The 12721-nt window shown below is 44.0% G+C and overlaps 5 protein-coding genes across 5 annotated transcripts; 2 read left to right on the top strand and 3 right to left on the bottom strand.

Moving 5' to 3' along the window:
* Positions 1-342: 342 nt before the first annotated feature.
* On the bottom strand, positions 343-3007 carry LOC6532213. Its single transcript, XM_002092950.3, has 5 exons — positions 2861-3007; positions 2283-2522; positions 2043-2180; positions 1781-1960; positions 343-1577 (listed from the first exon to the last, which is right to left on the bottom strand). Exons 2-5 carry the CDS (start codon positions 2497-2499, stop codon positions 1555-1557), a joined length of 558 nt encoding a protein of 185 aa, XP_002092986.1. The 5' UTR covers positions 2500-2522; positions 2861-3007; the 3' UTR covers positions 343-1554.
* An 84-nt stretch (positions 3008-3091) lies between these two features.
* LOC26535833 lies at positions 3092-5233 on the top strand. Its single transcript, XM_015193742.2, has 2 exons — positions 3092-5035; positions 5092-5233. Exons 1-2 carry the CDS (start codon positions 4777-4779, stop codon positions 5136-5138), a joined length of 306 nt encoding a protein of 101 aa, XP_015049228.1. The 5' UTR covers positions 3092-4776; the 3' UTR covers positions 5139-5233.
* LOC6532212 (39S ribosomal protein L17, mitochondrial) lies at positions 5178-5957 on the bottom strand. The gene is made up of 2 exons (XM_002092949.3): positions 5683-5957; positions 5178-5621 (listed from the first exon to the last, which is right to left on the bottom strand). The coding sequence occupies exons 1-2, from the start codon at positions 5878-5880 to the stop codon at positions 5286-5288; spliced, it is 534 nt and encodes a 177-aa protein (XP_002092985.1). The 5' UTR covers positions 5881-5957; the 3' UTR covers positions 5178-5285.
* A 478-nt stretch (positions 5958-6435) lies between these two features.
* LOC6532210 (staphylococcal nuclease domain-containing protein 1) lies at positions 6436-11647 on the top strand. The gene is made up of 4 exons (XM_002092948.4): positions 6436-6707; positions 8023-8863; positions 9100-10535; positions 10925-11647. The coding sequence occupies exons 1-4, from the start codon at positions 6615-6617 to the stop codon at positions 11333-11335; spliced, it is 2781 nt and encodes a 926-aa protein (XP_002092984.1). The 5' UTR covers positions 6436-6614; the 3' UTR covers positions 11336-11647.
* Positions 11648-11759: 112 nt separating this feature from the next.
* LOC6532209 (augmin complex subunit wac) lies at positions 11760-12615 on the bottom strand. Its single transcript, XM_002092947.3, has 3 exons — positions 12463-12615; positions 12097-12409; positions 11760-12037 (listed from the first exon to the last, which is right to left on the bottom strand). The coding sequence occupies exons 1-3, from the start codon at positions 12464-12466 to the stop codon at positions 11863-11865; spliced, it is 492 nt and encodes a 163-aa protein (XP_002092983.1). The 5' UTR covers positions 12467-12615; the 3' UTR covers positions 11760-11862.
* Positions 12616-12721: the final 106 nt, after the last annotated feature.

The following is a 12721-nucleotide window of genomic DNA, read 5'->3' as shown; positions in this document are numbered from 1 at the left end:
ATTCCAACCTAAGCTCCATTATTGTTTTACATTACCACAACATCCCTGTGAGCTTTGATTTTCTTAGTTTCCAGACTCTCCGACTAAAAACCGTACTTTGGGAAATCCGTACCCACATCATTTGGTAGCTTTAAGAAAAAGCCGGACTTACCATTTTTATCCCACGAAAGTCGAACTGCGCATGGTCGGTCATTCCTCAGAAAAAAGGAAGTGCTAACACGCAGTTAAAAGCGCAGCATAACAAACAACCCGAAAGATACTCGCAGTAGCAGCGAAAATCATAGCGAAATCCATATTCATAAGCCGAGTCGGATAGGCGTACTTGTATTAAAAATGGTAGAGTTTTTTATTTCGTAATATTTGTATTTATTAAAGTTCATTTACTTTTTCTTGTGTTGTATACGTACGTAAACAAATTTCACTTCGCTTTGGGGGAGTAGCTTTTATGCTGTTCCTTACGGAATTCAAAGACTTAGACAACTGCCCCTAAGAATGATGGTATGAATTTGTATTCGAATGCTGTGTACTTGACTGAGCTGTTGTTCTTCTTGAGTTTGTAGTTATGAGTTTTGAATGCACGGGTATGGTTGTAAAACTGCTTACAGATAAATACATTAATTCGTAGTTAACGCTCTAAGTTTATATATGTACGTGTTTATTAAAAAGATAAACCATGTCCTTGAAATGGTAAATTTTTGATCAGAATATATATGAAGGTATGTATGTAAGTATGTAAGTGCGTCTGCATCTCGACTTGTATATTAGTTTTGGGAATCATACTTCCAAATTTATATGTTAATTGTACCCGGTAAAAGTGAGTTGTAAACTACTTTAAAATGCCAATTGCCTACACTGCAACTACGATGGATCTGTGTCTAGACCGTCGCGTCTCATTCCTTGTCTTTCAGAAATTTGTTTCTCTACAGTACATATGTCTTTATTTTTACAATATTTACACTAAGTGTTTTATTTATTTGTTATCTGCGAATGAAAAAATGTTTTCAGTATTCCTTATTTATTGGGTTTCATTCCGATGTTACGGTTAATATTATTTAAATTCCATTGAAGAACAACTCTGCTAAATTTATGAAGGGGATCAGACAGCCACACAGTCTAGGGAGCTGTATTTAAGAATTATCCTTTATTTCAATATGGCAACTGCCTTTACAGATTTCATCATTTCAGTTAATGTGGATGTACGTATGACTTGCATTGGGTAGTAAACTAAATAAGTTGGTATTTATGTATGTTGGTATGGTATGGTATTGTATGAATATATTTTATTCTGCATTGCATACATATGTTAGACTCCACAAGGTTTCTATTACGTCGTACAGCTTTCGTTTATATTATGGTTATCGTTTGCTTGAAAATCAAACTACAACATTAATTAATGTGTGCATTTTATTTAAATGCCTCTTGGGTATACATAGCAGACAGTTAACGACGTCGTTACGATTTTTCAGTTTTGAATTAAAAAAATCAATTTTAGTTATTTGCATTGGAGTCAAACAAAATAACACTGGAATTTAAATTAATCGAGTTTGATATCACTTAAACGCGTCCTTTGCGAGCAGCTGCATGTAAATAAAAGAAATTTTGATATTGAAATATGGTCGTGAAAGCTTAAAATATTAAAATTAACTCTATCCGAATCTATCTTTTCAGGCATATAACATATCTGCGATAAATCCCCAAATCAGTGCATGCAAATTTGCCAACTCCAGAGTTCAATTCACTTATTAATGTTTTGTTTCGAATTTGAAACTAGCCAACTGACCTTTATCTTTGTTCTTCCGCTGCTCCTTGGCACTTTTGTCCTTGGATTTTCCGGGCTTGCAGTTCTTCTTGATGACCCGCGTGGCTTCGCAGGAGGGATCACTGCTCGCCTTCAATTTATCAGCTCTAGTCATTTGTCCGGTTGCACATTCCGACCAGGATCCCTTTTCATACCGACATGCTGTTGGTTGGGAGGGGTGAATAGGATAATTGGCGAAAGTCCTTTTTGTAGGGGAGGAACCCGAGGGGTCCTTTCTCATTACCTTTTTTACATTTCTTCTGAATGGTTCGCGTTTGGTCGCATGCTGGGTCGCCCTTCTTTAATGTCAATGTTCTTGAACGCGTGTTAGTTTTGGTGTCACACTCAGTCCACGGATTTTTGCCATAACGACACGACAAACCTTGGGGAAAACAATACCACAGTGTATTAAAGCACCTCCTGGTCGAAAAGCTCTCACACAGATTCCCAATATCCCCAAAGGCTCAACCATCCCCTGACTCACCGTCGCTCTTGGTTCCCCGTTCATTTCTTATAAGCACTTCGTGATCGTCCTCCTCCCAAACTTCTCCTTGTATGGCCGTGGTGGGCTGGGTCTGCTCCGCCACGGGAAGGGCTAGAGGTGTCTCCTGGCCCTCCGTGGTGCCCAGCACCGTGCTACACATCACCCCCGACCAAGTCACTAGCGATGCCAGTAAGAGCGCGTTGCAATTAATTCTCATGGTGCGACTTCTGCTGCTGCCCACTGCGAAAAAACAAGCCATTCCTCAGTGAAAAAAGATGGTAGATACATTTGCGAGAATTCTGGTTGGAATGAATGTATGTCGCATAGCTAAATGAAGCAAAGAGTTCGTTTTTATTTGAAAAGAACATTTTTGCATTGTGACTGGCAGGCCCGCTTGATACAACATACACACACGACACATTTGCACTAAGGAAATTTATCAATATTCATGAGATTGAATTTTTCCACTTTCTGCACAGTTTGATAGTTAACTATGGCGAAGTTTTTCCAGCTGTTTTGTAAACTAAAACTTTTATTCACATTTCACTTGCACACAGCCCATAAAATTGGAGACCAACCGTAAGTTATACACACAGAAAAACTCCAGACTCAGACACAGCACAGAATTTGCTTTAAGGACAAATGGTATCAACTGCTCTCGTTGCACGACTCTTCGAAACTGAATGAAATGATATAAGAACAGCAGCATAAAAGGCCACGGCATGTATAATATCTTGCAGGATTTTATGCTCATGAGGAAGCCTGTTCTCTCGATTTTTCTCGTTCAGTTTCGCCTTCATGTCCTTTTTGGCAGTTTGAACTGAGAGAGTGCGCACCGGCGCTTGGGCTTTTATCAATGAGCTGCGCAAGTTCTAAACATAAATATTTTACATTCTATTTTTATCCTGGATTATATGCTGCTTATCTGGATACAGTGGACCACAATCTAGGCAGAAATAGGGGCGTACCAGTTCTGCTTGGGGAGATCGAAACTTGTTTATTTACAAATGCGTATGCTATATGCTGAAGAAGATGCCCCACAATATCCTGCAAGAAAATGTCGCATGTATACAATGTCGTTCACGTGATGTAATAGAAATGCCTGTTCGGTCAATAAGTTCTATTTGCATTATCCACGTATGACGCACTAAATATTTGCTGAAAGCGGACCCTTGCTCCTTAGAAGCACTATGCCAGCCCCACCCTATTACGATTGCTCTTCGTTTGGTCGTCGTGTGCTCCTCACCGGGCACACCGATGCACCGCCCATGTCTCGGCACTAACCATGCATACCACAAATGCAAGCCAAGAAATTCTGGGTAATCGAATATGTTCCTCATTTTTCGACCTAAAAATCACCTGTTGGAGAAGTTTTCTGAGTATAATGCATAAAGGATTAAATAGTACTGGAAACAGGAAAGCGACAAATCTCTGACTTTTATACCACAAAATACAAATGCTTTCCATTCTGCGTCAAAGGTAGCGTGGTTTTAATTGGGATTGCAACACCCCATAACCTGCGACCTGGGGTCAGTACGTAGGCGTTATTGAGCCCAACAGCTGTCATAAAATTTAATAATGCAAATGTAATTAAGAGACCGGCCTCCCGTGTTCATTCCGTCGGTCTGCTCTGCTGCCGCACCTTAAACCATGAAATTGATGACGCACCGAGACTGCTCCTTGTAAAGGCGCACAATATGCATTCAAGTACTTTAAGCATTTATTTAAAAGTTAACTATTTTATAAGGCATATCTAAAAAAGTTTTTTAAATATTTAAGAGCATTACTACCACACGTCACTTTACGATGCAAAGTCATTATTTACAAATGATTACATTTATTCAGCTCCAATACAATATACAATTACAATATAATTCAGCTCCATGAAATGGAGCCGCTGGCGAAAGGATATGACTTTCTACAGACTGCCTTTAGTAAATGCCGGTGGTCTCTTACCTTTAAGTCTGATCGCTACACGCAGCTGTGACACGCACTTTGTAACATCGGCTTGGTTAGTTTTACTCGAGTTTTAAGAATCCATTAAACAGGCTCTCCAAAAAGCATTTCATCTGCAGAGTGCAACTAGTTGACAAACATAACTGGGCCGGCCGGATTAAATGTACGCGAAACTACAAAGAAACGCTGGGTTCCACTCAGTTGAGCAACCCCATTCATACCGAACTCTGGGAGGAAGCGAACAAAAGCTTCCGGTGAAAAAGTGAAAAATAGAGGTGAAGTTATCATTGATTCATTGGTCAGTGTTCCGAGCTCGTTTCCATGGTAACTTTGGGGTTCAGGAACATGAGCGAATTAGTATGCATCAGCGCGTAGGTCCCCCAGTGCTTATCAGTTGTTAGATAGCCGTCCATGTCGGCAGCCAAATTCGGCTTTCGGTGAAAAGTAAAGAAAAATAAATAAAATATATATAAAGATCAAACTGCGAAGCAGGATTCGCTCCCAAACTCTGCTGCTATGCAATAATTTCTATGTGACGATGTCGTTTAACATGCTAGTAAATCATAATTCTGCGTGTTCATCCAAAATGAATATTTATTTGGCTTGGTTCCTGATCTTCAACATTATAATGTTCCTCGCGCTGTCTGTATCTCTGCCAGTATTGAGCAGCAGCTCAGGCTGCAGTACTATTACCACTTGTGATCCATTTCTGCCTGTCTGCGCATCGTCGACAAATGAGCACCAATTCTTCTACAGCAATTGTGAAATGTTGCGGGATGCCTGCCTTACGGGAAAGGGTAAGATATCCGTTTGGAAATATAGTCATTCTAGAGCTAATTCTCTAACTCAGCAGATTGGAAACCGGATTACTTCAATCACTGCAATGTCAGCAAACTTTAGTCGTTTGTAAAAGCTGGACTCTTAATTCAAACAACTGGATTTGTGTATACATACATTTATAATAAAGAGGCTTTTAAGTCTTACGTGAATTCTAAGCAACAATCTGCTTGTTAATCAACTAAATAAACAGGCGACCAGCGAAAGGACCTATTTGTGAACTAACTCCGACAGTTTTTGACGTCTAAACTCCTTTCTCGCCTCGTCAAGAAGCACATTGTGCAGCAGATTCCGGTTCTGAGACTGATCCGTTGCTAGCGTAGGGTAGGGATTGCCCCGAAGCTCCAGCACAGACCGCTTGTAGTAAATGCCGGGATAGTCACGAGGAGCTTTGTACATGCGAGTGAAGGACACATTGTAGTTCTCATAGCGCGGCACCAGCACCTTGAAGAGCTTATGGACCAGTTGCTTCTCCAGCAGCCAATAGTCCGCCAGTTCCATGGTGGCTTGGTGTCGGTCCCCATGGCGAATGGCATTGGAAATGAGCTGCAAGGTAATTAATTTTTAGTTGGACTACCTCCGTTAGTGTATGCCGGTGGTCTCTTACCAGTTCGGCGTAGCCACGAGCTTCATCGGCACGGTTGTAGAACAGTTCAATACGCTCGTGCTTCACCAACGCAGTCACAGTCTTACGCAGCTTCAGCAGCCGGCCTTCCGGGCCATCGGCATTCTTCAAGTTGCGTTTATTGGGTCTGACCGCTATACGCAGCTGTGACATGAGCTTTGTTACATCGGCTTGATTCATTTTACTCGAGTTTTAACAAAGTAACAAATAAGAAATCACGTAACATTCGCCGAACAGCTGGCGCCCAGTATCGATAACAATACTTTTGACGGCTTGATCTATCGATAACTAGGACTGCAATGTGAAATTTGAACATTTAAGGCTGCCATACAGATAAATTTAAAGTGCATATTTCAAAATTTACCAATGTATGCACTCGTTAAGTTAAGCTAATAACAATATTCTGAAATTAAAGTTTAAAAAAACAGTGGGAAACACTCCAAAGTACCTCTGTTATTTAATAAATAAATTACATTTTTACATATACGTATGAATATAAATAATTTCCTGTTATAAAATTTCTTAAGCTCTACTCAATCTACCGTCCTTGAAATTTTTCGTAAAGTAACATGACAGCAAAAGGCAATTGTTGATTTATCAAATGTCCAACATTTTAAAGTGACAGAAAACAAGGATTTTTTAAGGTATCAAATGATTAACACCTGCTATCGAAATACAAGCCCCGCTAGTCGTCACGAAAATATCGATATCATCGCGCTGACTTCTCCCAGCTCTAGCCAGCACGGTCACTTCAGTGAAAATTTTTTAGATTTTGTGAGCGGTTCTTCTCTTGGTCAAACTTCATTAGGTTGAAAGCGGTGTTTAGCTCCGAAACGCAATCAACGCAATATTCCGCTATTGAAGCCTAGTGCCACGGCCCTCTGCTAGTATCTCCCCCGCATTCGATCGAAAAAATGGCAACAGCAGCGAACACCGCGACAGCTGCCGGAGCAGCAAAAGACGCCCCGCCAGCGCCTGCAAAGTCGTTGTCCGGCATTGTGAAGCAGGTAAGTCGGATTGGTCTGCTACTCTGGGAAGAAGCTCGTGGCTCGGGATTTCAGTGCGCAGACTCCTTGAAAAGAAAGTTCGGTGAAACTAAAGGTACTATCCTTCTATCGGCGTGGCAAACGCGGCAGCCGCCTGCCAAAGTAGCTCTAGTGCAACTCTGACAAGTGCGAGGGAGACGCGTATAGACTCTGTGCGTGTGTGACACGTTGCACACGCTCGTCCGATCCAAAGAAATGAAAGTTATCGTAGGTGCCAAGCTGGCAGATTTTCTTCGACGCTGCGTCTTTAACGGTCGGTGTTCTGGCTGTTGTTGTTACTGAGCAACTGCTATCTCGTATGTCCCCATTTACCGGCATTCCTAAACTATATTAAGTGGCTGCTGCTCTTTTCGCCCGCCGTACGCACTAGCTGAGAATTGATTTGTGTGCCGAACGGTTCGTTTCTAACCTCCTTGGCGAATAGGGAGACCCTTTCGGCCCCAATACCATTATTTATGAATGTAACTAGCCCTGGGTGCGGGTAGTTCATCATCTACTTTTACTTCTGGGTAGCTTTGCGACCAGCGCCCAAAGTTCACCGGCCATTTTCAGTCAGCTCTTTGGCCCACGACTGTGATAACAACTTAGTTCCCAGCGGCTGCAGAGATTTACGGGCGCAATCTGGTTTGGTGACGTTGGCACCCTGCAACCAAAGAATACATCCCGAAATTCATTCAGCCTTGCTGAATGAAAAAACCTGTTGATTTAACAGGTAATAGCTGACGCCCTCTAAGCGACACTTACTTGCATGTCTGCCCTTAGGAGTTTGGTATTTGCTCACAATTACAGGGCCATTCTTTTCTTTTATGTAGCAATTATGTATCTAGCACAGATTTGAGCAGATACCCTGTGCGCTTGTACGATGCCTCAAATTTGGGCACCCTAAACCGGTTTGGCAACAAGTTTGTTTTCAGTTGGATTAACGGAATGCATTTGCAGTACGAGTAAATTCAATAAAATACCATTGCTCACAGTTTCCATAGGACCAACCAAGAATATTTATGCGCAAGCGCTGTCTGTTGGGAACTGCACGTGCTTTGATAGTTAAATAGCACATCTAGTTCGATTGTTTATTTTTCCCTTAATTGAGGTATTTTTTGTTCTAGAAAAAACATTAAAATTTCCAATTTCACGAGAATCGATCTAAAATAGCCCACATATCGATAGTGCTTTTGGTCGCTTAGGACCCAGATCCGATAGGGCGATCGTTACCATTCCACCTCTAGTCACCCCACACGTGCATCGAATTTTAACCTCACTCCTCATTCTGATTCAGGTTCTCTCCGGCGACACTGTAGTTATCCGCGCAACCAAGGGTGCCCCGCCTCCGGAGAAACAAATTACTTTCTCGCATGTCCTGGCCCCGAAGTTGGCCCGCCGTCCTGGCGCTGGCGGAGATGAAACCAAGGACGAACCCTGGGCCTGGGAGTCGCGGGAGTTCTTGCGTAAAAAGTTAATTGGTGTGGAAGTTACCTTCACTTTTGACAAGCCAGCCAACTCAAACCGGGAGTACGGTTTCGTGTGGATCGGTAAGGACAAGGAGACCGGTGAAAATGTGGTCGAGTCCATTGTCCGTGAGGGCCTGGTGTCGGTCCGTCGCGAGGGACGCCCCACAGCCGAGCAGCAAACCCTCATCGAGTTGGAGGACCAGGCGCGTGCAGCGGGCCGAGGAAAATGGTCGTCCACCGCTAGTGCCGTCGACAAGGTTCGCAACATTAAGTGGGCCCATGAGAATCCCGCACACCTGGTCGACATCTACGGAGGAAACCCCGTTAAGGCGATCATCGAACACGTGCGCGATGGTTCCACTGTCCGAGCATTCTTGCTGCCAGACTTCCACTACATAACTCTAATGATTTCGGGCATTCGTTGCCCTGGAGTCAAGTTGGATGCTGATGGCAAGCCTGACCTGAGTGTAAAGGTGCCGTTTGCTGACGAGGCTCGCTACTATGTGGAAACCCGCCTGTTGCAACGCGATGTGGAAATCCGCCTGGAATCGGTTAACAACTCCAACTTCATTGGCACCATTTTGTATCCCAAGGGAAACATTGCGGAATCACTCCTGCGAGAGGGACTTGCCAAGTGTGTGGACTGGTCCATGGCTGTTATGAAGACTGGTAAGCTCAGAAACTATTTAAATTAAGTTCGCAGCTCGTTTGCACAGCACAGCACTAAATTGGTAAATCACCTATGATTGTGCTGTTTACTGTTTGCAATCGGCTGCCAGAAAAACGACGGACTCCAAGAATTTTGTGACTGATCACTGTCGCTGCGTTCATTTCACCCCGCCGACATTACATTTCAATAACGATTTCTCGTATTTAACTAATTAACGGCTGATTCTCCTTTTCAGGCACTGATAAACTGCGAGCTGCGGAGCGTTTTGCCAAGGAGAAGCGTCTTCGCCAATGGCAGGACTACCAAGCTAAAACTCCTGCATTTAACTCAAAGGAGAAAGACTTCTCTGGAACCGTGGTGGAAGTCTTCAATGGCGATGCTATTAATGTCCGTCTTTCCAATGGACAAGTAAAGAAGGTTTTCTTCTCGTCTATCAGGCCGCCACGCGACCAACGCGCTGTCGTAGGCACCGATGGCGAGGAAATCGTTAAGGCCCCACCTCGCGGCAAGAACTACCGGCCACTTTACGAAATTCCCCACATGTTTGATGCCCGTGAGTTTCTGCGTAAGAAACTGATCAATAAGAAAGTTCAGTGCAACCTGGACTACATCTCACCGCCGCGCGAAAACTTCCCTGAGAAATACTGCTATACCGTCTCGATTGGCGGTCAAAACGTGGCTGAGGCAATGGTAGCCAAGGGTTTGGCAACATGTGTTCGCTACCGCCAGGACGACGATCAGAGATCTTCCGCTTATGATCAATTGATTGCTGCCGAACAGCAAGCCATCAAGGGGCTTAAGGGACTGCATGCTAAGAAGGACAATGCCACCCTGCGAGTTAACGACCTGACTGTTGATCATTCCCGAATTAAAGTTCAATACTTGCCATCGTGGCAGCGTGCTCTGCGTACTGAAGCCATTGTGGAGTTTGTCGCCAGCGGATCCCGCCTCCGAATCTTCGTGCCGAAGGACAGTTGCCTGGTCACATTCCTGCTTGCTGGGATTTCATGCCCGCGTTCCTCTCGTCCAGCGCTTAATGGCGTTCCTGCCCAAGAGGGAGAAGCATACGGCGACGAGGCTTTGACCTTTACCAGGGAGCGAGTTTTGCAACGCGATGTTTCTGTGCACATCGATACCACCGATAAGGCAGGATCTTCAGTGATCGGTTGGCTCTGGACGGACAGCGGTGCTAACTTGTCGGTTGCTCTTGTAGAAGAGGGTCTTGCGGAAGTGCACTTCAGTGCTGAGAAATCTGAGTACTACCGCCAGTTGAAAAGTGCTGAAGACCGTGCCAAGGCTGCCAAAAAGAACATCTGGACCAACTATGTGGAACAAGTGCCTAAGGAAAAAACTGTCGCCGAGGAAGAGAAGGACGACAAGGTAGTGGCGGAACGTAAAGTTAACTACGAAAACGTTATTGTTACTGAGATCACCGAATCTCTGACATTCTTCGCGCAATCCGTGGAGAGCGGATCCAAGCTTGAGTCGCTGATGGGCAAGCTTCACGCCGACTTCCAGTCCAACCCTCCCATCGCTGGATCGTACACGCCAAAGCGTGGTGACCTGGTGGCCGCTCAGTTTACCCTTGATAATCAGTGGTACCGTGCCAAGGTGGAGCGTGTGCAGGGCAGTAATGCTACCGTCCTGTACATCGATTATGGAAACAAGGAGGTAAGTGAAGCTACGACTTACATTTGAATCTTTGCAAGTTCCTTAGATCCGTTTCCGGCTTAAAGTGAAACGCATGAGTCATAAGCTTGCCAAATCAAATAGGCTTCATCGAATGACTTCTACGATTCGTGATGGCGTAAGCAAAACCCTACAGCGGCGTTAAATGTGTTCCCCGTTTCAAGTCGTGTGGCAGCCTCTTCAACGGTACAAAGAAAGGCCCATATTTTTTGGGTCAGCCTTAGTCCAAAGTATCAGGTTTAAATGCGCAAGAAACAAGAGTACATAGTCGCTGGGGGCGCCACAACCACGCTTCAAAGTTTTCGAGTTGCGACACATTCAAACAAAAACCAATTTTTTCTGGAAGTATACCAATCATATCTCTTTTTTAGACACTTCCCACAAACCGTTTGGCTGCCCTGCCCCCAGCCTTCAGCAGCGAAAAGCCCTACGCCACGGAGTATGCTTTGGCCTTAGTCGCCCTGCCAATTGACAACGAAGATAAGGAAGAAGCCCTGCGTGCCTTTTCCGAGGACGTTTTGAACCATAAGGTTCAGCTCAATGTCGAGCTAAAGGTGACTGGGTCCCCGCACTTGGCCACTCTTCGCGATCCAACTACTAAAGCCGATTTCGGAAAGCAGCTTGTAGCCGAGGGCCTCGTTCTGGCCGAAAAGCGTGGGGAGCGAAAGCTCAAGGATCTAGTGGACCAGTACAAAGCCGCGCAGGAAGCAGCTCGGGTCGCGCATCTGGCCATCTGGAAGTATGGTGACATAACGCAAGATGATGCGCCCGAGTTCCGCTAAAAGATGGCTGGAAACGTGGAGTAGGCCTGTGGCGTGGAGCGCGTTGCTAGCCGAAAAGATTGTCTGCCACATACCCGCCCTTTATATACATAACAACAAGCAACAACTTAAAGAATATGAAATTACTAATTCTATCTATACACCAATATATATGATACATATACCACATTGGAATACACAAATACATACATATGAGCAATGGCATGGAAGAACACGGTACACTTTTTGTATGCTTTAAGCAGCTGGCAAATTATTATTTGGTCCTTTAGTTTTTCAATCATGATCCTTTAAATAAATATTTGACACAACCTAGCAACAATTGGAACATTTTTAAAGTGCGTGTCCTCCGTAAAATATAATAACCAATACTAAAAGAGGGCATCCTCTGAATGTGCGAAGCGTTCCAAACTTGTAAACCTCAACATTCATCTTTTAAATTTGCAGATTTTATGTTTTTGTAAAGTGTTTTTGCATTACTGAGTAAATACAATTAAATAATTTTTTAAAAACAAAATCAGTACACTTCATTAGCGCTGCTCCAGTGAATCTACTTTTTCGATGATACTTTCAATGTTGAAGTCCTTTGGAATCTTAAGGGTTTTTTGTCTGTCCAGTAAGGCCTGTTTTGTTGCAAGCTGTTGGCTGTTGCGCTGCATAACGACGATGTCCGGGATGAGCCGCTCTTCCGCAGCAGCTTTAAATCTGCAGTAGAAAGGTTTTGGTCAGGGATTCAAATCTTAACGGGATTAGTTCACCAATACCTCTCCAAAATGACTACGTCCCTAGCCGCCTCATCGATGGACGAATGGATGCGCTGCAGCTCTACGCGTTGCTGCACTGTGGTCTGCCGGTTTTCTATGTATTCCCTCTTCTTGGCACTGTAGAAGTCGCGCAAGTAGTTCAGATTGAAGTCGTGGATGTGCAGAAGTGAATAATATTGGACGCATTTGTCAAGGAGCGCCAGATCATCGTCCGAGAAGTCGCCCAAGTCGACGCTTGCCAGCTTTAGCTGTTCATCGAAGTGGTGGCCTAGAGCCATCAATGAGTTAACTTCCTCCTGGATCTTCAAGTTCTCTGCATCGTAGAAATAATTAGTTGCATACCGAGGCTTTTTTAAATAAACTCACGCATTTTTAATGGAGATCGCAAACTATCGATGGCACCGCAACCGATACTACCGCTCAAAACGCACGCGTGTAGGCGCCCGTTGGGAAATACTCAAACTGAGTTGGCAGGACTTAGTATCGTATCCAGATTTTCCTTGTCCTCATAATCCGAATGTATTTATTGCCGCCTTTAATGGACTTGGAGACATCGATAGTCGCGAAATGCAGTGTTTCAGGGCTACATACCAAATTGAGACCAATTTCTTTTGTTGAATTAATT

The sequence above is a fragment of the Drosophila yakuba genome, chromosome 3L (genome assembly GCF_016746365.2).
Source record: "Drosophila yakuba strain Tai18E2 chromosome 3L, Prin_Dyak_Tai18E2_2.1, whole genome shotgun sequence".
Classification (NCBI taxonomy): Eukaryota; Metazoa; Arthropoda; class Insecta; order Diptera; family Drosophilidae; genus Drosophila; species Drosophila yakuba.
Note: the sequence above shows the minus strand (reverse complement) of the source record. Positions and strands in the feature narration are given on the sequence as shown.

Bases quoted from the DNA above. Each gene is read 5' to 3' on its own strand.
- LOC26535833 (XM_015193742.2), top strand. From the start codon at position 4,777: ATGTCGTTTAACATGCTAGTAAATCATAATTCTGCGTGTTCATCCAAA. The intron at 5,036-5,091 runs GTAAGATATCCG...CTAACTCAGCAG, and splicing joins TGCCTGCCTTACGGGAAAGG to ATTGGAAACCGGATTACTTC.
- LOC6532209 (XM_002092947.3), bottom strand. The intron at 12,038-12,096 runs GTATTGGTGAAC...TTTCTACTGCAG, and splicing joins GACGTAGTCATTTTGGAGAG to ATTTAAAGCTGCTGCGGAAG.
- LOC6532213 (XM_002092950.3), bottom strand. From the start codon at position 2,499: ATGAGAATTAATTGCAACGCGCTCTTACTGGCATCGCTAGTGACTTGG. The intron at 1,961-2,042 runs GTAATGAGAAAG...CCCAACCAACAG, and splicing joins TCAGAAGAAATGTAAAAAAG to CATGTCGGTATGAAAAGGGA. The intron at 1,578-1,780 runs GTCAGTTGGCTA...ATTTACATGCAG, and splicing joins GCGGAAGAACAAAGATAAAG to CTGCTCGCAAAGGACGCGTT.
- LOC6532210 (XM_002092948.4), top strand. From the start codon at position 6,615: ATGGCAACAGCAGCGAACACCGCGACAGCTGCCGGAGCAGCAAAAGAC. The intron at 6,708-8,022 runs GTAAGTCGGATT...ATTCTGATTCAG, and splicing joins TGTCCGGCATTGTGAAGCAG to GTTCTCTCCGGCGACACTGT. The intron at 8,864-9,099 runs GTAAGCTCAGAA...TCTCCTTTTCAG, and splicing joins CATGGCTGTTATGAAGACTG to GCACTGATAAACTGCGAGCT.
- LOC6532212 (XM_002092949.3), bottom strand. From the start codon at position 5,880: ATGAATCAAGCCGATGTAACAAAGCTCATGTCACAGCTGCGTATAGCG. The intron at 5,622-5,682 runs GTAAGAGACCAC...ATTACCTTGCAG, and splicing joins CTCGTGGCTACGCCGAACTG to CTCATTTCCAATGCCATTCG.